Raw genomic sequence first — 21,890 nt, 5'->3', positions numbered from 1 at the left:
TGATGATCAGTATGCATTTGTTGATATGAATGAGTGAAGGAATAAATGAATAATAGATAAATGAATCCTAAAATGTGAGCTTTGTCTACCTTTGAGGTGCTTTCCATTACATGCTTCTAGCTTTTAAATTTATGAGGAATGTGATTTTACCTTCAGCAGAAATAAGCAAACGTAATAAAAGGTAACATCTTTTTTTGCTTTGTGAAGAACCATTCAAAAAGGTACTTCATAATTCTAGTAACTGCGATTTTACATTTGTAATGTGATTCTTTTTATTCAGGACATTTTCATATCTATTGTCTTCGTTGCCTTTTCAGTTCCCCATAGAGAAATAGAGTAGCTGTTATTCTCATTTCCACTGGCTTGAGGAGAAAACGGAGGCCCAGAGAGGCTTAAATAATTTATCTTAGGTCTCACAGAAAATTCATATAAAACAAAAGTAGAAATCAAGTTTCTTGGTACCTATTTGATATTTTTTTATATATCTTTATTACAATGCATTAATTTCTCAGTTGGTTTAGGTTTATGAATGTATTCCATTTAATGTGATGATTTTACAATTAGTGTAACTGGTAGTACTTGGTGATAGATAATTTTTAAAAAGAGCTGAGATTTCCATTTTATCTACTTGATTTTGGGGTTTAATATTTGGCTATGGTTCCAAGGGCAGTGAATTTTTATCCTATCCTTTCCTGATTTCTCCAGGTAACTTTCACAACCCTTTCCTTTGTGGCCCCTCTATAAGTGGCTTGTAGAATAAAATTTTACTGGGATTTTCATGTCTATGTCGCATTCATTTTTTTTTTTTTTTTTTGTCCCTTCCTCCCCCACAATGGATAGCACATAGTAGTTACTTAATAATTGTTCAGTAAATGTAAGATAAATTTGGAATGTTAGTGGCCAGGCATATATTACAACTCAAAGGTTTGTGTACCCAGAGGCTCCTATAGTCTAAACAGAAGAGGTATTTTCAATTATCTGCTAATAATTTCCTTTTATAGTAGATGTGTCAAGTCCCTCCACTGCTGCTTTAAAACATTGGGAATGCAAGGATGAAGAGCATATTCTCTGCTCTAGATGTTCATAGAATAACATGGGGCCCAAAACATGTATTCACAGATGCTCAGGTTAAACTACACACAAAATGCTATTGAAATTATTAGCTCTGTCTAGGGGAGTGGAAGACTTGAGCTGGCTCATGAAGGAGTTGGAATTTGCATTGGCGTTTATACAGAAAAATTTACATGTAAAGAACAGCTAGAATTGCAAATGAACATGGCATTTGAGAAGTTCAGTGACTAGAGTGTAGAATATGAGTTGGGTAACATTGGGAGATGAAGCCGATATGTTGGATTATAAGGACCTTATGTTTCTTAGAAAATATTTTATCTTTATTCAGAAGGGGATAAGATGCCACTAAATTATTAAAAGTAAGGGGTGGATAATCAGAGTTGTGCTTTGTAAAGGTAATTCTGGCTGCTTTGTCATGGATGGATTAGCACAATGAAAGGCCAGGGGCAGGTAGGCAGGACAGGTAAGAATGCGAATGCAATAAAAGATGGGGTCCTTCCTGAAGCAGTGGAAACAGAGCGATAAGTAGAACTTTGTGAATGATTAAGTGGAAATGGTGAGGATGTGGAAGGAGTCAGGGATGCCTCAGGTTGCCAGCTTGGATGACTCGTTTGGAGAATGGAGTAGTGTTAACAGACAGGAAGTGGAGGCAAAGGAAGAGGCTTGATGGGGTGGGTGGATGTTGATGTTAGCTCTGGCTATGCCAAGTCTGAGGTGTCTATAGAAAACCTAGATGGAGATGTCAGGCAAGCTGCTGAGAATAGTACCAATGAGTAATTAGGAGAAACCTAGTAACTGCACATCTGGGTTAGGGATCCACAGCCACCTGGGAGGTAGAGGGAGCCAGGTGAGTGGTAGAGAGAGCAGAGTATAGAGAAGACGGCCCGGGACAGAATCCTGGGGAACCTAAAAAGTCTTTGCAAACACAATCGAAGATAGCGTTAGCGTATACCGCCTTATTCCTATTCAGCCATTTAAAACACTGCCTGCGTTTTTCTGATCCTCTTTACTGAATTGTTGTCAGTTCTATCACATGGCCAACTGTCATTTTGCTTTTATTTCGTATTCTCCATTACTTTATGATCATTCTGTTAGTATTACCTTTGTCCTCTGCAGCGTTTAGAGGAAAAGCACGACCTCATGTTGCATTCAATAAAGTAGGAAAACAGGAATTCCGTGATGTTTCTAATAATGAAGAATCCCTAGGAGCTGGGGAGTCCGTGTGGCATTCTGATGCTGGAGTTTGGCATTCTTAGACCTATAGCTCAGTACAAATCCTACTTTGATATTATTTTGAAGTCTTCAATTGTGTATTAGGGAGCCACTGACATGGAAATGTTTGACAGCTTCACACTTTGAGGAAACTTGTGTTAAAGAGTCTCTCCCAGCTTCTACAATGGCAGTCTAAGATTGTCTTCTTAGACTGTGCATGGCACCCATGGCTGATACCTCAGTTGTGTATGTATTTGATAAATACAGATCAAGTCCTAGCTATGTCTAACGCTGAACTGCTAGAGTACTGAGGGGTGACACAAAAATGAAGAAGTGAAGCTGGATTAAACCTTTTCTTTACAAAACGATTGCGGTTCTCCATCGCATCTCTTACCTACCTCATCCTCCATCTCATATATAATTCAACATGAAGACATCGAAATACACAGTAAGATAAGTATAAGAAAACACAACAAGCTTCTGAACTTTCTCATGCAGATTACTTTGATGCATACTTTGAAATGTTAAATTCTTCTCGGAAACATGTGTTTTGGTGCTTGCTTTTCTGGCTCCTTAAGCACAAGCTTAAAATGCTTTTTGGGTAATCCAGTACTGATCCCTGCTCTCAAAAGAATTTCCAAATCTTCTGGGGCGGGAGGTGGTGGGAGAGACATACGCAGCTTGAAATAAAATGAACAAGAGTGAGGCCAGGAAGTGGAGCGCTGAGTGTTAACCTAAATACACATGGCCAGTCTGAAAGTTCCAAATGCGAACATGGCTGAAAGTTCCAAATGTGATCCAATCTGGAGTTCCATATCTGGGGTGTGGTTCATGCTGTATGGATCTGGGGCAGGGGACCTCGATTGTAGGAACCACTGAGCATCACTAAAGATGTTCAGATATCAGTTAATTCTATTATTTTCCAGTCTGACAATGTGTCAGACGATCTTGGATTCTTCCGTATTTCTTATACCTAATCACGACCAGAATTCATTAGACTAGTATAACGGTTAATTTCCTACGACCTATTTGTTTTCCTTCCTACTCAGTGATGTGTGGAAGTTGGCACGTACCAACTCATAAGAGCCAGTTACATTTCAAGAATTTAGTGACCTGATTGTTTTATATAAGTTTATAAATTAAAATATTAAAATCAAAAGTAAAAAAAACTCTCAAAACTCATCACTCCTTAATAATTTCATTACATTTTGAGGTTACTCATACCTGCGGTATCTGTATAGAAATACTGTATAATGGTTTGCTTCTGGACATCTCTTCCCACTTCCATGTTGAGTGACAGCAGGTTAATAATTTGAAATTGGCCATGGTGGGAGTATTTACATCACCAGAACTGGGAAACCCTGTAAGTCAGGGCTTGATTTATTGTTTTGTGGATTGTTTATTCTTAAGAAAGTGATAGATAGAAGGTTAATAATACAGATTAAATCTTAAAGGTTATTTTATCTATATGCATTACGCTATGAATGGCACCAGAAATGAGGAAATATTCTTCTCCTGTTCCCAAACTATTAATCATTCAGCAAAGAAGTCACTCATGTAACTGACAAACAAGTGAAGTTCTGACATATGTCTCTGTTGTATGACTTTCAGCTTAGTCTTTACCATAAACAAAAATATCAGCCAATACTCATGTCAGAACTACTCATAAATCAGTTGGTGGCTTTGGAGTTCAGCATAAAATAACAAAAGTTTTGTGTGAGCACCAATTGGTTAATTTATAAAAAAGGACATTGTGTGTTTTTATTATTCTTTGTAAATTTTGTAATTCACAACCTTTATATTAGTACAATTCATTATAAATACATATATTATATGCATATTATATGTGTGTAATTTCCCCCAGAGACCAGGTTGTTAAGAATTTACCAGGGCCCATCATTCCTAACCATGAACGAGACCGAATAAAGCTTGCTGTATCAAATTGCGATTTAAATAGGTTTCCTTGACTTTGTTTTCTTCATTCTTTTCCTGTTCTTTCTTTTCTCTCTCTCACATTGCCCTCTTTCCCTCCCTCCTTTCTTCCCTCTCTGTTTTTTCTGTTTCTCTCATTCTTTCTTTGTCATGACTAGTATGTACTATATTACCCGAGGAAGCAGAAAACACCTGAGTTTCATATTGTGTCAGGTAGCAGTTAGATAAGAGTACTGCCAAAGATGGAGATGGGGGCGGGGGTGTATTTTTAAATTTTTAATTTATATTGAAACTTGCTTAGCAAATTCCATTGTAATGATTTCCTAGATTAACAATATAATTTCTGTGGAAACTCATTTGAGATATGAAAATAGTCCATGAGTTTCTATTAGAAAAGTTCTACAAATTGTTTGTCTAACCAACTTAGCCAATTCAGAATTTATGTTAACAAGGGTGCATTTTTGACTTGAGTCATTCTGAAATAATTTTGGTTTATAGAATTGACAATGATAATAGCTAACATTTGTTGGGCTACATGCTTACCTATGTTATTTCTAACCCTTGCCATAATCCACTAGGCTAGTAGTATTATTCCCATTCTACAGATGGGAAAACTGAGATTAAGCAACTTTTTCATTGTTAAATGTCTTGTAAGTTCCAGAGCTGGTTGCCTATTTCAGGTTCGTCTCCATAGCCTATGCTCTTTTCAGATACCATACTCTTCTGAGGCTCATTCTTATTAATAATATATTAGAGAAATTAGATGTTACAGAAAAAGCTGTTTATTTCTAATGGGTATTTATCAAAAACTATGTATCACACAGAAAATCACATTTCACAAAAACTTTTTGTATGCATTGGGCTTATCTAAACGTTTTAGACTCATTTAATTTTTTTTTTATCCTCATAGTCTTGGTGGAGGACCAGATGATGCAAAAGAAATTATGAGACACAGTTTCTTCTCTGGAGTAAACTGGCAAGATGTATACGATAAAAAGGTAGGTTATCTTCATGGCATCATGCTATTTGTATACTTTGGCTAAAAAATTTTTTCAAGTGACTGAAATTTAATGATACAATGTAATTTTTCATTTTTACTCTATTGTTTAATTGAATATTGAACTTCTCAGCACAAAGTTTTATTGATAATTTTGACTACCAAAATACATACATGAAATTGTATTCAATATGGTGAAACAGTTGATTTTTCTTTGTTACTTTGCTTTGCATTGTTTCCTTACTTCAAAAAAATAACTAGCCAAAAAAGATTATAATTTTAAAATTTGTCCATATGCCTTTAAATTTTAAAATGAACTCTTCAGATATAGTTATACAAACCTTTATTTTAAAAGGAATTTAAAAGCAGTTTAGTTTTGACATTTAACAAAGTAATACATTTATTTGTCTTCTTTTGGACTTTTCCGTTATTTGAAACAGAACTTTAATACCTGTGAAATGGATGCTACAAATTATGTACCTTTATTTTTATTGTACTGTGATTATTACTTGTTTTTAATACTGAAGTTTCTGCTTCAATTCGGGAGCAGGGTATTATTGTGTCGGTTCTATCTTTTAAATTTTTGTTTATTTTATTTTTACTACTTCAGATATTGTAAGTATAGACACTGATTTAGATTTTTTGATTTTCAAATGCTCATATAGAATTTTTACTGTGAAATTTTCATGTAAGCCAAGATTTGCTAAGAATTTTTATCCAGTTATTTTGTGTAGTTTGTCCTTCCATTTCAGTTTATTCCAGCTTTTCATATTTTCTCTGAAAGATGTATCAGTCAACATTTATGTAGTGTCTGTTTTGTGCCGAATATTCTCTATTAGTCCCTAAAGCAAAGGTAGAATGATATCATGTGAGTTGTAAGGAAGTAAGACAAGTACTTCTTTCCTGTATTATGTTATGATAAGAGGGAGTGTGGTGATTTTCTAAGCGTTTCTTGTAATGAGGTGTTTAAAATAGTTGCCCCATATTAACTGCTTTTATTCCAACTTCAATTAAACTCTCATCTCCTGAGTTTTGTACCTTGTATAAAGCACTGGTGGGTATCAGATCCTTGTCAACCCTTACGAGAAGCATGACCATCCTTAAATGCCCTCAGTATTTATTCACTTCCTCTGGGCAGCTCTACATCCACTTTATAACGCTGATGATGTTCCTTATGAGTTGTACAATCTGTGGCCCTAATGAACTATGTACTGTTGTTACCGTGTTAGTCCACTACAGAAGAACCTGAGAGAGATCCAGGTCTTGTCATGTCTCCCAGAAATAACACATGGTCAGAGGTTTTCCTTGGTGCGCAAGCCACAACTAAATATCCCTGTTGAAGAAAGACTCAATCAAAAAAAAAAGTAGAAAAAGAAAGAAAAATTATTTTAAGAGATAATTGTGAAGCCCTAGTGTGACACTGCTATCTTAAAGAAGAGGCAAAACATGGACTTTCTTCAGTCCTGTTAGGAGACGAGTTGCTACAAAGATTTCCTCATGAGTTTGGCTCTCATGTTAAATGGTAGTTTGGGGTCACCTGGAGAAAGCTCTGAGACCCCAGCTAGCCCACCAGTGAGAAGCCAGGCTTACCTGTCTCTGCTCCACTGGACTCGACACGCCCAGAGTGGAGGTGACATGAGACACCCAGGCAGCTGCCTTGTGGTGAATGGAATCAGAGGCGTCCCCAAGTGGGACAGGGAGGGAGAAGGAACTGCCAAAATATAGCTTTAGATGATGTGTGTGGAGAAATGAGTTTAAATTATTAGAACTGATAAAAAATAGATGATACTTAATTTGAGCAAAGGTTAAGTGTCTTGCACAGAAAAGCATACCACAAAAATTACAGTTTCCATGAGCAATGGAATTAGTCATAGCCTGACACCTGCTTCGGGTTTCCTCGGGTCTCCTGGGTGTCAGAGACGCACCATGTCTCCAGCCATCCTCACGTACTTGGACAGCAGCGTGAGAGCAGCAGCCTGACATTTTAAGTCTCTTTCTAAAATGCTGTGAAAATGGGATTTGGGTCTATTTAGGGTTGTATTGTATCACTAATAAACAAGGAAATAATTATGGGAATGTTGATACCAGTAGCTATTTTAATGAATTCAATAAAAATTCTAGTGCTTTGGACAGTACAAATTATAAAATAATTTATAAAATCAGGCATTTTTATAGGACCCTTATATCCTTAAAATGTGCAACTTATTCATAAGAGGTTAATTCATCCCTAAGCAGGCATTTTGAATTACAGTTTTAGTATGCTTTGGGAGATATTTTATTCTTATATGATTATTGGCCATTTTTCTATACATTGTGGCAAATCGAGAGATGAAAATACAAGTAGAGATGCTGGTATCTTTAGAGAAAATCTAGATCTCTCCCAAAGTAAAACATGAATTAATCTTAATTATGAGGGGCTGATGTGGCTGTCTGAAGAGGATAGCACTGAAATGTGGAAATTCTTGTCCTGGACTTGCTTCTTCCTTCCCAGGGTGGAAATGGACAAGTCATTTTACATAAAAAATTATGATCTCTGAAGTGCCTTTGACATTGTCTGGCGGGATGTCCTCAATATGAATTTATCTAGATAAATTTCTATATGGGTTTTACACTCAGTTTGTCAGCTTCTACAAAACAAGTCTGCTGGATTTTATGTGAGATTATGTTGAATCTGTAAATAAATTTGGGGAGAATTGACATTTGAACAGTACTATCTTAGATCCATGAACACAGTGTATCTCTTCATGGATTTAGGTCTTTCATTTCTCTCAGTAATGCTTCATAATTTTCAGTGAATCTGACTCATATTTTAAAGATTTATCCTTAAGTATTTCATGTCTTCTGATGTAAATGGTATTTTAAAATTTCATTTTCACATTGTTCGTTGCCAGTCTATACAGTTTATTTTTGTAGATTGACCTTGTATCCTGCACTCTTGCGCAAAACTCACTTATTAGTCTTCATACCTTTTTCTGTAGTTTACTTAAGAGTCTTTTCATGATGATCACATCGCCTGTAAATAAAAAAGTTTTCATTCATTTTCGATCTGTATGTATTTTTCTTTCTTTGGCCTTATTATACGGGCTAGGACTTCCACTACAGTGTTTAATAGAAGTGATGAGAGGGGGCATCCTGGCTTTGTTCCTGATCTTAGGGAGAAAATGTCTTTTACTATTATATGATTTTAATGATCACAGCTAGCACCGAGCTCTTGCGTTCTAAATATCATTCTCCAATAAGAGGAATCAAGACTGCTTGGAGACGTGGTTGGTTCCAGAGCTGAAATGAAGAAAATAAAAGATGAGCCCAAGAAATTTCCCAGAAAAGTAAAAACCCAAGAAAGATAGATAGAAAGGGGCATGTTAACAGGGCACAGGAGCCAACCTTAAGGAATTCTCAGCGGTGAACGCTGGAACAATTTCAGTAACTAAATAAATAAAGATACCGTCTTTATAGTGTTTGTAGTATATGTGATGATGACCTCTCTTTTATTTCTGATACTCGTCATTTACGTCTTCTCCCTTTTTTCCTTGATTAATCTGACTAGAGGTTTGTCAATGTTATTGAAATGTTTTCAAGAACCAGCTTTTGGTTTCATGGATTGTTTTGTATTGTTTTTCTGTGTTCAAATTTATTCTGCTCCATATCATTTCTTTATTCTACTCTTGAGTTTAATTTGCTCTTTTTTTTCTATTTTCTTTAGGAGGAAGCTAAAATTATTGCTTTGAGACCTTTCTCTTTTTCTAATATAAGCACTAGTGCTGTAAGTTTCTGTCTAAGGACTGTTAGCCATGCTTTGCAAATTTTGATATGCTGTGTTTTTATTTCAAAATATTTTTAATTCTCCTTGTGATTTCTTCTTAACTCAGGGATTATTTTGAAGTGTGTTGTTGAATTTCCAAATATATGGATTTTTCAGACATCTTTCTTTTATTGTCTCCTAAGTTAATGGTCTTGTAGTTGGAAAACATAGTTTATATGCTATTAACCCTTTAAAATGTATTCAGATTTGTTTTGTGGTCCAGAAAATGGTTTTCCTTTATGTTTGAAATGGTTCTTTTTTACTTTTTGACTCAAATGAAAGGTGAAAGAAATGGAAACACCAAGCATTGGCTACACAGAAAATTGCAGAATAGAAAGAAGGAGCAATAACTGAATGGAGCACAGCCTATAGATTCCCTTCAGAAAGAAAGAGAAAACTTGCTTTTAGAGGGTAATGTAGGCACTGGGTAGTTAATTTTGGTCATTTGGTTCATATTCATTTCAATGGAAAGGCAACTGTTTAAAAGATAATGCGTATTCTTATTACTCAAGTGCAAGGAACAGACGGGGCTAAATGAAATAATCACTCTTCTGAAAGGGTCTAAGCCAATTTTTCGTACATTACTAATTTAATTTTAAGGCTTTCAATTCATTCATTAAACTCCTGTGTTCCTATTTGAAGATTGATCTTCATCTCTGTCCCAGATTCTAAATTAGAATTTTTAGTATTTGTATAAAACTACATGTTTACCATTTAAAATGCTCTTCATTCTTCTTTCAAATTAATTATTTTTTTAACTGTGATATAATTCACCCTATAAAGTATACACTTCAGGAGGTTTTAGTGTATTCAAAGAGTTGTGCGGCCACCACCACTGTCTAATTCCAGGATATTTTCATCTCTTCATTCCTTCTCGAAGATTCAGGTTTCTTTCTGGTATCATTCCCTTTTAGCCTAAAGAATTTCCATCATCATAACTTACAGTGCAAGTCAGCAGGAAAGGAATTTGTTTTCTTTTATCTGATGTCTTTATTTTGCCTTCATTCTTGAAGGATAGTGTCACTGAATATAAAATTGTGAGTTGATAATTTAGTCAGTGCTTATTCAATTATTTGTTCCCTTATAAATTATGTGTTGTATTTCACTTGCTGCTTTGAAGATATTTTTGTTTGTATGGTGGCTTTAGTCAATTTGACTAGGCTAAGCTACATTTCCCAGAATTCCCTTTGGTGTGTAAGATTCTTGCAGGCAAATCTGAGGCCAGAGGTGAAGCAGCAGCCATTTTGTAGCTCGTCATGTTGTTGCTTATCTGTTAGTTCACTTCATTGGCCTGAGGCAGTGGTCAGGCCTGCATCGGCTCCGTCTCCCCCTGCATTCTCTTTTAGCTTTTCCCACTAGTATGCCAGGGTGTACGTTTAGCTCCATGACAGGCACGTAGCTTGTGTAGGATGTCCACATCAGAGTCAGAGGCAATACGAAATGGCATGGGTTTCAGCCTGTCCAGGTAGGCCCCAGCTCATGCTTTTTGAGGTTCCACTTTATTCTCCTGCTTTACACACATCTTCTCTTCTCCCCTTCCTGTCCTATGGACACCAGGCTCTGGCATTAAACGTGAAGACAGAAGCCTTACAGAGACTGTATAACCAGCTCTCACAATTGAGTAAATTCAGATCTCCATAATCTGTTCACACAGGCACACACACACCACACAAACATGCACGCATACATACATCACACATAAACTACTGCTACTACTTCTGTGCACCTGCTAACAAAAGTTAAAATACATAAAACAAAAACTAATAAAACTGCAAGGAAAAACAGACAAATCCCAAGAAGTAGAGAGAAAATCATTAAATTTGTAGAAGATTTTAGCAATACTATCAACCAACTTAATCTAATTGATCCGTAGGGAGCACCACCCAATAATTGAAGAACACTCATTCTTTTCAAGGTCATCCAGAACTTATGGTACATATGTTATACCATATTTAGAGTAAAACAACCCTATAAAAGTAAAAGGATTCAAGTAAGTTAAAGTATGTGCTCTTTGAATGACAGGGAATGAATATAGAAATCAAAACAGAAAGCTACATGGAAAATCCCCAAGTATTTGAAAACTAAATAAAAGTTTAAATAATCCATGTGATAAAAAAGAAACCAAAAGGGAAATTAAAAAGTATTTTGAACTGACTAAAAAGGGAAACAAAACATGTTTAGCTGTGGGGTACAACTGATGCAATACTTAAAGGGAAATTCCAATTCCAAATGACTGTATTCGAAAAGAAGAAAGGTCTAAGATCAATGACCTTATCTTTCATCGTAAGAAACTAGAAAAAGAAGAATAAATTAAATCCAATGGCCAGTGTGATGAGGCAAGAAAAAAAAAATGTATGCAGATTAGAAAGAAAGAAGTAAATCTTAGTCTTCATTCATGGACAACATGATTATCTATGTAAAAAATCAGATGGAATGTACAAAACAGCTACTAAAGTTTAACCCATAAATAGATTGATATAAGATAAATATATAAAAGAATGCAGGGTACAGAAACAACTGTAATTTTTTATACAGCAGCAACAGACAATCTAAAATGAAAATTAACAAAAAATATTATTTACAATACCAACACAAATATGTTTACTTAGGAATACTTTTTACTTAGGAATATGAAGTACTTAGGAATACTTTTGACACAAGATGTGAAAGACTTTTATACTGAAAATTAAAATATATTGTTGAGAGAGATTAAAACAACCTAAAGCAATGGAGCGATATGTGCCATGTTCATGAGTTAGAAGACTCAATATTTTAACAATATCTATTCTCTCAAGATTGATAAATTCAACACAATCCTAAACAAGATACTAGAAGGCAATTTTGTAGAAATTGTTAGGTTGATTAAAAATTCATATGTGATGCAAAGTGCCTAGAATACCCAAAACAACTTTGACAAAAAACAAAGTTGTGGGACCTGTACTACTCAACTTAAAGACTTATTATTAAGTCACAGTAATCAAGACATTTTGTTATGGACAAATAACATCCTAATTGCCCGTAAAGATGGGTGAAGAGACCAGTGAAATATAATAGAGAGTCTGGAAATAGACCCACACATACTGGGGGTTCCAAAAAAATGTATACACATGACTTGTATTCATCTTTTCTTATCAATATATACTGAGTATTAATAGTTTTAATAGTTTTTCTCCTTTCTTAAAATGTGTATACTTTTTGGGGGGCACTGTCTGTATATGGTTAATTGAAAATAGTTCAAATTCAACAAATGGTGCTAAAACAACTGGACATCCTTTTAAAAAAAACAAAACACGAATTTGCAGCTTATAAAACATTAATGCAAAATGGATCATAGTCCTAACTGTAAGCCTTCTAGAAGAAAGCACAGGAGAGAATCTTTGTGGTACTAGATAGTACAAAGATTTCTTAGATAAGGGCAAAAGCATGATCCGTAAAGAAAAATTAATAAATTACACTATCAAAATTAAGAATGTCTGTTCTTCAAAAGACATGCTAAGGAAAAAGCCACCAACTGGAAAAATACTTGAAAATCCCAAATCTGATAAAAGACAAGTATGCAGAGTATGTAAAGAACTTTGGACTTAATGACAAGGGCAAATATTTGAACAGATACTTCACCAAAGAAATAAACTCGTGGAAAAGATAATTATTCATTAGGGAAATACCACCACAGTGAAATAACACATATTAGGATGTATGGTATTGAAGACTGACCAAACCGATGTTGGCAGAAATGTGAAAACAGCTGTATAGCTCTCATGCACTGTTAGCAGTGACCTAAAATGATGCAGCTACTTTGGGAAACAGTTTGGCAGTTTCTTAAACAGTTAAACGTACCTCTCACGTTTGACCCAGCCGTTCTGCTCCTTGGTATTTGTCCAAAATAAATTGAATCTTATGTCTATACAAAGACTTGGAAATACAGATTTCTAGCAGCTTTATCTGTAGGGAGTCCCAAACTGGAAGCAACCCAGATATCCATTGACAGGTGAATGGATATACAAGTTGTGATACATCTGGAGGATGGAATATAACCCAGCAATAAAATGGGTAAGCTATTGATACATACAGTGACATTGATGAAGGTCAAAATCATCATGCTAAGTGAAAGAAAACATACAAAGATTACATACTATCTGGTTCCATTTTACATAAAAGTCTAGAAAATACAAATCAGTTGTGGCGGACAACATGTCAGCCCTTGCTAGCCGGAGGATAGGAAAGAGGACGGGTTTACTTAGGGTCATGAGAAAGCGTTCGCAAGTGATGGTTATGTTTACCATCTTGATTGTGGTGATAGTTTTATGGGTAGATACATATGTCAAATGTCAAATTGTATACTCTTAATATGTACAATTTATCGTATATCATCATACCTCAGTAAAACTTCTTTAAAAGCCCTTGCCCTGATTGAACTTTTATTGAGGATGAGGTGTAACGGTAATTACATTAAACAAATGAATTTTGTGTGTGTGTGTGTGTGTGTGTGTGTGTGTGTGCATGCGAGTATGTAAGTGTGTATTTGTGTCAAATGTTGAAAAGTCTTTTGAAGAAAAATAAAGCAGGGTGGGGATAGAAAGTGATGGGGAGGGCAACTGTTTGAGAGGGGAGGTCAGCTCAGTCTTCTCTAATATCCGGTGACATTTGAACAGACTCAGTTCCCCTGTGATCATTGGAACACTATTTTTAGGTCTGTTTCAGTTTTTTAAAGCTACAAGTGACCATTCTCTCTCTCTCATCTAAAAGGATAGCCGCCTTCCCCTAACCTGAAGCTTTGCAGATTCAAGTTTTTGCCATGAGACAGAAGCCGAGCAGGAGGGTGGGGAGGGTGGGGAGGGTGGGGAGGGTGAGGAGGGTGAGCAACACCTACCCTACCTGCCCAATAGGAGCCCATTTCTGCTGAAAGAATTTCTTGTGGTTGATTTTTGATTAGAAGGATGAAGGCCTATTTCTTTGCACATGTCTCGGGTGGTGAGTCAGTAGACAGTTACAATCAGAATCCCAATCTCCCATTTCCTGCCAGATAAAGGCTGTTACCCCTCAGTTTCTAAAAGGAAAACCCCCAATTCTCCAGTCTTCATCACCTTTGGTGTTGGTATGTGCAGGAGCATGGTGCTGGTGAAAAGAATGCCATGTGTCTGAATGGGAGAGGGAAGGTTCCCATCAGTGGAGTGAATGGCTTGCTTGTGTCCAGTGGACCTATCAGAGCCACTGGAGAGAAACTTGTTCTGGTGCCATCGCGGGGGTCTCATCCCCACAAGGAAAGGAGCGTGTTCCGCGGGGTTGAAATTGCTAGGGAGGAGCCACGCTGTTCTGTAGTAGCCATTACCAGCTGATATGGAACCTGAATTTGATTTGATCCCCAAAGATTGCCTGCTAATAATAGAGACTTTAGAATAGCTGTGTATTGGAACAAAGAGAAAGAATGATAGAAAAGAGATTAAAAATGCCATATAACATGTGCCATAAGCTGAAATGTGGTCCTTGAGTTTGAAAACGTGCTTTTAATTCTAATCATGCCCTGGTTTTTTTGTTGTTTGTTTTTTTTTTAAACATGGTCTGTCTAGAGAATAATTTAAAGCTTTTTGCCTTATTATTTAACATAAATTTGGTGACAGTAAGAGTGGGAAAATGCATTGATCTAAAGCCAATTGTGTATTTCTGTTTCTGTAAACTTTTGATAAAACATACTAATTCCTGTCATTCTATTTTTCTGTTTTCTGTCCACGTGGGAATTTTATTGTAAAAGCAGCATGTCGTGTTCTGAATGGTAGTGATCGGAACATGTGCTCTGACTCCAGGCCCTGGGACTGGCCTTCCTGTGTTTTACAAGAACCTGTAGGCTCTGCCTGTGAGGAGCTGCCAAGCAGGGTCTCCATCCTGGCTCCAGCTCCCCCCATCCTGATTCCAGCTCCTCCCCATCCTGGCTCTAGCTCCCCCCATCCTGGCTCTAGCTCCCCCCCATTCTGGCTCCAGCTCCTCCCCATCCTGGCTCCAGCTCCCCCCCATCCTGGCTCCAGCTCCCCCATCCTGGCTCCAGCTCCTCCCCATCCTGTCTCCAACTCCCCCATCCTGATTCCAGCTCCCCCCCATCCTGGCTCCAGCTCCCCCCCATCCTGGCTCCAGCTCCTCCCCATCCTGTCTCCAACTCCCCCATCCTGATTCCAGCTCCCCCCCATCCTGATTCCAGCTCCCCCATCCTGTCTCCAGCTCCTCCATCCTGGCTCCAGCTCCCCCCATCCTGGCTCCAGCTCCCCCATCCTGGCTCCAGCTCCCCCATCCTGGCTCCAGCTCCCCCATCCTGGCTCCAGCTCCCCCATCCTGATTCCAGCTCCCCCATCCTGGCTCCAGCTCCCCCATCCTGTCTCCAGCTCCCCCATCCTGGCTCCAGCTCCCCCATCCTGGCTCCAGCTCCCCCATCCTGGCTCCAGCTCCCCCATCCTGATTCCAGCTCCCCCATCCTGATTCCAGCTCCCCCATCCTGTCTCCAGCTCCCCCATCCTGTCTCCAGCTCCTCCCCATCCTGTCTCCAGCTCCATCCCCATCCTGGCTCCAGCTCCCCCATCCTGGCTCCAGCTCCCCCATCCTGGCTCCAGCTCCCCCCATCCTGGCTCCAGCTCCCCCCATCCTGGCTCCAGCTCCCCCCATCCTGGCTCCAGCTCCCCCCATCCTGGCTCCAGCTCCCCCATCCTGGCTCCAGCTCCTCCCCATCCTGGCTCCAGCTCCCCCATCCTGACTCCAGCTCCCCCCATCCTGACTCCAGCTCCTCCCCATCCTGGCTCCAGCTCCTCCCCATCCTGGCTCCAGCTCCTCCCCATCCTGGCTCCAGCTCCTCCCCATCCTGGCTCCAGCTCCATCCCCCATTCTGGTTCCAGCTTCCCCTTATCCTGGCTCCAGCCCTCCCCCCAGCCAGAGGAAGTTCTCATTGCTCAGGCTTCTGTAACCTGTAGCAACCCCAGACTTACCCCACCCTCCACCTGCTGCAGGCCTGAGGCAAATGAGTCCTGTCAACCTCAGAGTAGTTACTTTTCATCTCTTTTGGGTCACAGTCCCCTTTGAGGATCTGATAAAATTTAATAAAACATTTGCACATATCCTGAGGGGCTGCCTAGAACCCCTGTTCCAGAGCAGGGGCAGGCATTAATGCACATCTCAAGTCAGCCGAGTTATGGTTCTTTGCCAGGTACAAGGGCAGTGGTCTCTGTGGCCTGGGGACTGTTTCTAATAATAAGCCATTGGGCCAGGTACCAAGAAGGGAAGTGACAGGGTCCTTTTACTGCCCTGGGAAGAACCTACATTTGCTGCCACTATCCACATCCACATGGTTTTGTTGTGTGTTTGTTGTTGGGCAAAAGATTAGGACAGACTTCTCAGTATCCTCTCCCCCCTATTCTTTGGTTCTCCTTTGTTCTGTTTCGCATAATCCCTCAAATTTAATGCAGAATGACCAGCATCCTGCTCTCCTGCGCTGAGACTGCCATTGAGGAAGCCCGGACCTCCTCTGCCTCACAGTGACTCAGCAGCCTGGTCTCTCCCACTTTTCATCGAATTTTATCCTAGAAATCAAGCTTTCTAAGTGGAAATCTGCTGACAGTGCTTTTGCTTTCTCCTTACAGCTTGTACCTCCTTTTAAGCCTCAAGTAACATCTGAGACAGATACCAGATATTTTGATGAAGAATTTACAGCTCAGACTATTACAATAACACCACCTGAAAAATGTAAGTAAATCTAGAAGGCAAATGACAACATACCAATATAACCAAAGAAAACAGTCACTTTTTTTATTAGCTATTTTCAAGATCAAATCCCACAATGACTTAGTCCATTCCATTTAAGAATGGAGTTCCCAGTGTGGAAATATAAAGACCGATAGCTGAGAGAAAAGGTTTTTCAGGTGGAAACAATTGCATATGGAAAAATTGTAAACTGAGAATTATAGACTGAATTATAGAGTAATTAGCCCTCACTGTTCTCTAACAGATTCTTTTGCTATCAGCCGAAAGGATTCTGAAAGAGAGAGCCCGCCTGTGTCTCCCACTCACATACCTCCTTCAGAATTTTGCTATTTCTGGTCTTCCGCTTAATAGTTTTAAAATTCACTTTAAATTGAATCACTCTTTTTTACCTACCTTTGTCGTAAGCAGTACTATCTGTGAAGACTTAATTTAGTTTGCCAGCAATTTTTGATGCATGTAAATTAAACTATGTATCTATTAAAACTATATGTTCAGGTGCCAGTTCAAATCATTGCTCATACACCGGTATATGCCCCACACTTTGATAAATGTTCTAAATAAGTGGGATTTAATGGAAGAACAAGTTATTAAATATAATTTATAAACATTCTGATATGCTGACATAGGTCTGTATCTGTCATCATTAGTTTAGGACTGAGAATACAATTGAGGCGCAGGGACATTATTTGGGTAGCTAAGAGATTTCTTCAAGTCACACATCTTTTGGCTCACACAATAACATCATGTTGGTTTTTCCTTTTCTTTTCCTTTATGTTATTTCCTATGTTTCTTTTCCACTCTTTCCTTTTTAAAAAGCAGAGGAGTTGATAGTGCTGAAATACACTGAGTATCCCAGAGAGGGAAGACTGAAGCGCAGTGCTGTTCCAACTATGGACGTAGTCAAGAGATTGCAGCATCGAAGGGCAATCTAGGAGTCATTTGTCACTTAGGCCCAGAGTTTTTAATCTGGGGCCCATGGCCTGACAACAAGGGACTGTGAACACCCTGAATTGAAAAATATAATCACGTGTGCATAAGTGCACTTTGCTTTCTTTGGACTTGCAAGAATAACCCCTTAACTTTCATTTTATAAGGGAAGAAATTGAAACCAAAGAAAAATCAAGCTTCCCCAAGTCCCACAGTTAGTGTCAGCCGTAGCCATAAGCAGGACTCACCAGCCTGGCCGAGGCCCAGGTTAAGGTGTGAAACGTCTGTTGCTGAATGCTGCTCGTGGTATGTCACCAGTGCCGAGGCAATGGGCTTCCTTTCTGTCTCGCGTGCCACTGCTAGAATCTTTGAACCTCTGAAGCTTTGAAGACAGGTTAGAAAGTCTGTGGAGTTGTGGGCGAATAGCTGAGGATTGTCTGAGAAGAAACAGTGGGCACTGGCCTTGGCATAGTGTCTGTCTGGCCCCAGGCAAACCAGTGAGCTGTGAATTAGGCCGAGTACTTTCCAACACAGAGCGTTCGCTAGGCCTCGTTGTTCAGCTATGACCTTCATTGTAGTAGTCAGACCACATCAGTGCCCTGCTTAAAACCTTCCAACGGCTTCCCATTGCTCTCCACATCCAAACTGCACACACTGGCTGCCACAGCCCTGCCTGACCTGGGGCCCATCCCCCTCTGTGACCTCATCCTGTTCCGTGTCCCCTCACTGTCCCTGTGTTCCAGCCACACCTGAACACACCATGCCTCACCGTGCCTGGGACTTGGCGCTTTACTTGCTCTCTGCCTCGAGTGCTCTCTTCCCACACATTTGCGGGAGCTGCTCCTGCTTGTTCTCCAGACTCAGCTTAAATGTCACTTGATCAGAGAGCTTCCTGTAACCTTCCAACCTAAAGAACAAAATGCAGCGCATCGAACACCGCCCCCCCATCCCTTAATTCTCTACACTGACCTTTACTGGATGATGAATTTGGTGTTTTGCTTACTGTCTGTTTCTCCAACTAGAATCCAGTCGCTCTGAGAAGGACTGAGTGTCTCAATCACTGCTCGCCCCAGCTCTTAGCTAAGTGCCTGGCCCAGGATAGGTAGTCAACAAATATGTATTAAATGACCAAACCAATGATGCTGAGGGCCTGGTGGTTTCAGGGCCTGAAGGAGGCCCAGTTCCTTCCAGATCGTGCAGTTGCCCATCAGCGTGCAGAATTTTGTGTGTTTGGCCTCCCCAGGTGATACCCACAGTGGGCATTGGAAGGTAAGCTCCTAACATGTCTCTGTCTCGCCCTCAGCCTCTTTGAGACAGTTTCCTTTGTTGAATGGAGCTTTTGGCATGGGGAGCCTCCTTTCAGGACAACTGAATGTTGTTTTGGAAGTTATAAACGTAGGTGGGCTCTGTAGAGGCCAAGCCTTGGGTCCATCCATATGTTCCTTCAGAAAGCTGAAAGTAAAATCCCAGTACAGAAGAGGGTGGTAGGGGTGCAAAGCCCGGGACTCAGACCCTGCTTCGCATCCTGGCTCTGCCACTCACTGGCTCTGGAATGTGGCAGGTGAAGCCACCTCTTTAGGAAAGACACTGAGAGTCCTACAGGTTTGGATAACCCTAGTTTTCAGGTTGTATTTGAGCCCCAGATTAACCAGTGTGTGGTGTTTTTCTGTGATCCTCTACATGAGGAGCTATGACTGGCTCAATCCAGGAACGCTGAGCAGAGAGAGTGGGCGTGAATGGAGGGCCACCGCGAAGGGACTGACCGAACACTAACCGATGCTGGGAAGTGGAAGACTAAAATGACCACAGCAAAACAGTTTTAACATCTATCTGAGGAGGAACAAGTCAAATTAAAAGCTTTTTAATATATTCCTCTGTAGCCATCAGTTTCTATTTTTATGAATGACTTGAATTTCAAAGGCCTGTCAAGAAACAGAATCTCTTGGAGATTCAGCTTACCTGCCTTATCCCTCACTACACTCTCACGTGGTGGTTGTCATGAGAACATGAATAAGTATTTTGAGAACTTCTCAAATGAGACGGAAATATCTGGAGTTTTAAGTCACCCGGCATCGTTTCTAGAATATAATCCAGACCTAGTGACTCAGCTCCTTGATCAACAATAGAATGGAACTGAATGTTACAATTGAAGGTTTTTCCTGGCCTGTCACATTTTGTCACTAGCAGCAAAACTCTGTTCTTGAAAGAATATATATTGTTACAGACATGGGTAGTGCTGGATCAGCCCAGTGACTCAGTGTGTTTAAAAGCTAATACAGCTGAGACAAGACTGGATAACAAGCCCGTGCACTCTGCTGACTCCAGGATGGTGTCGGAATCCATCTGGTTGTAGGTCTGGCCGATCTGGTTTGCGGGTGTGGCCCTGAGCGGCCCCAAACTGTGAGTCCAGCAGCGTCACCTGTACCTGACAGGGCACCAATCTGTGGTCGGGAGGGCACTGGACGTGCCATCCTGTCTCCCGATGCAGGGTCCAGAGAGGAAAAGCAGATGGAATCGCTCAGCAGAGCAGTTGGAGGCCAGGCGGGCCCCACGGCCTGTCCTGTGTGGCTCAGCTGGGGGCTCGCTCGGCCCTCTGGCACCAGGCTGCAGCCTGGGCTCCTGCCAGGAGGGGCCTCGGTGGTAGTGAATGCAGCCCTGGGTTCTTCCAGGGCACAGGGCAGCGTTTGTAGTTTGATGGTCCCTGGGTATGTGTTTCCTAGATTCCCTTAAGAAGCAGCCCCAAGGAGAATCAGTGAAACCTGGAGATGTGCTTACATTCCACATGCTCGTCCTTCCTGCAGCTTTGAGCTGCGCCCCGTGAGGAACCACCGTGCTCCTGCCGCTGGCACAGAGGCTTGGTTCACAAAGCCCGCGGTGCTACCATGCGTTAGCAGTGGTCTTCCCACTCGCCACCTTGCTTGTCTAAAACAAAATGGAGTTATTTCTTAGAACAAATCAGCAGTTAGAAAGGCAGAGTATTCCTTTTCTACAAACAGCTGCAGTAACATGCCAGATTGTCCTCGCTGGTGTTAATTAATTGAACAGATTTTGGAATGTGTCGTCTTGCATTATATCCATTAATGATCCTCTGCCTTCCCTCTTACAGAGAAAGAGGATTGCTTTGAGATCTATCTAGTAGCTTTTCCTGCCATATAATTACATTTGTTAAATGTTCTAAGAAAATCAGGCAACTGACGCTACTTGGATCCACATTCAGACGTTGAAATTCTCTTTTCTTTTTCCAGATGTGTGTTATTTGGGTTTGGGGGGCATAGTTCATGTTCATTATCATCATTGTTCCCTATGACCTCCTTTCAGAGCAGGAGTGTATAGATATATAGTCAACTGGGTGTTACAGGCTCTGGCCGGGCTCTTAGCTGTCACGTCATTGTCATTGCCATCTAGTGCCACCCTCCACAGCCCCACCTGCCTGTGCAGCATGGAGGGCCCAGGGGAACTCCTCAGTCCTGCTTCTCCAGACTCACAGCCCTCACAGTGACCAAGTGTGAAAATCAGGAGGGAGCTTGAAGGAGGAAGGGATATAACTAGCTTTAAAGAATATCGAGGTGAGGGCCCTCATATACCTGTGAGATTTAGGTTTCTTTGTATTCAGAAATGTGATGAATTTGTTACTGAAGTGACTCTCTCTTAAGTCTCAGCTACCGTGTAATAACGCCTCCTCCTCAGAAAGGACCTCCCACACCTCCCCCTGTCCTGAGCCTGACCCACCTGGCATGAGGCCTGGTTGCGGCCCAGGAGCCAGATAGCTTCTGCCCGTCTCTGGCTGTACAAGCACCAGGCGTCCTGCCCGTGCCGTCCAGGGCTGTCTGCACGTTCACTGTGCAGAAACACACTCAGCCAAACAAAGCTGTTAGTGGGGAAAACTGTTTCTTTGAAATATGATTGGCACATGTCAGAATATGAACATTAAAATTTCAGCTTTTTCTCGAGATAGTTTTTATACTTTGTGACTGAACAACAGGTATGCCATCTGCAGCTCCTACCATCGTTAGTGGAGCTGAGAATACTGTGGAAAGTGTTTCACCTAAAAGATGCATGTGATTTGCCTGGTACCTCACCAATATTTTCTAATCAGGAGGCAGAGATTTCCCTAAATAATACTCTTCTTGGGAAATGTGTAGTTAAAAGCAGAGAGGCCCTCAGAGGTTTCCAGGGAGCCGGAGCCAGAAATGCTCCCTGATGGGCTGAGTC

At 40.3% G+C, this 21,890-nt stretch overlaps 1 protein-coding gene across 1 annotated transcript in view; it reads left to right on the top strand.

The window, feature by feature from the left end:
- AKT3 (AKT serine/threonine kinase 3) overlaps positions 1-21,890 on the top strand; it is a 252,816-nt gene that overhangs the window by 223,983 nt on the left and 6,943 nt on the right. The window contains exons 11-12 of the mRNA XM_074316835.1: positions 5,126-5,213; positions 16,631-16,733. Of these exons, the coding sequence (XP_074172936.1) occupies positions 5,126-5,213; positions 16,631-16,733 (191 nt within the window). The remainder of the gene's footprint in view (positions 1-5,125; positions 5,214-16,630; positions 16,734-21,890) is intronic.

The sequence above is a fragment of the Rhinolophus sinicus genome, linkage group LG12 (genome assembly GCF_036562045.2).
Source record: "Rhinolophus sinicus isolate RSC01 linkage group LG12, ASM3656204v1, whole genome shotgun sequence".
NCBI classification, from domain to species: domain Eukaryota; kingdom Metazoa; phylum Chordata; class Mammalia; order Chiroptera; family Rhinolophidae; genus Rhinolophus; species Rhinolophus sinicus.
This window is presented reverse-complemented; position numbering and strand designations above follow the sequence as displayed.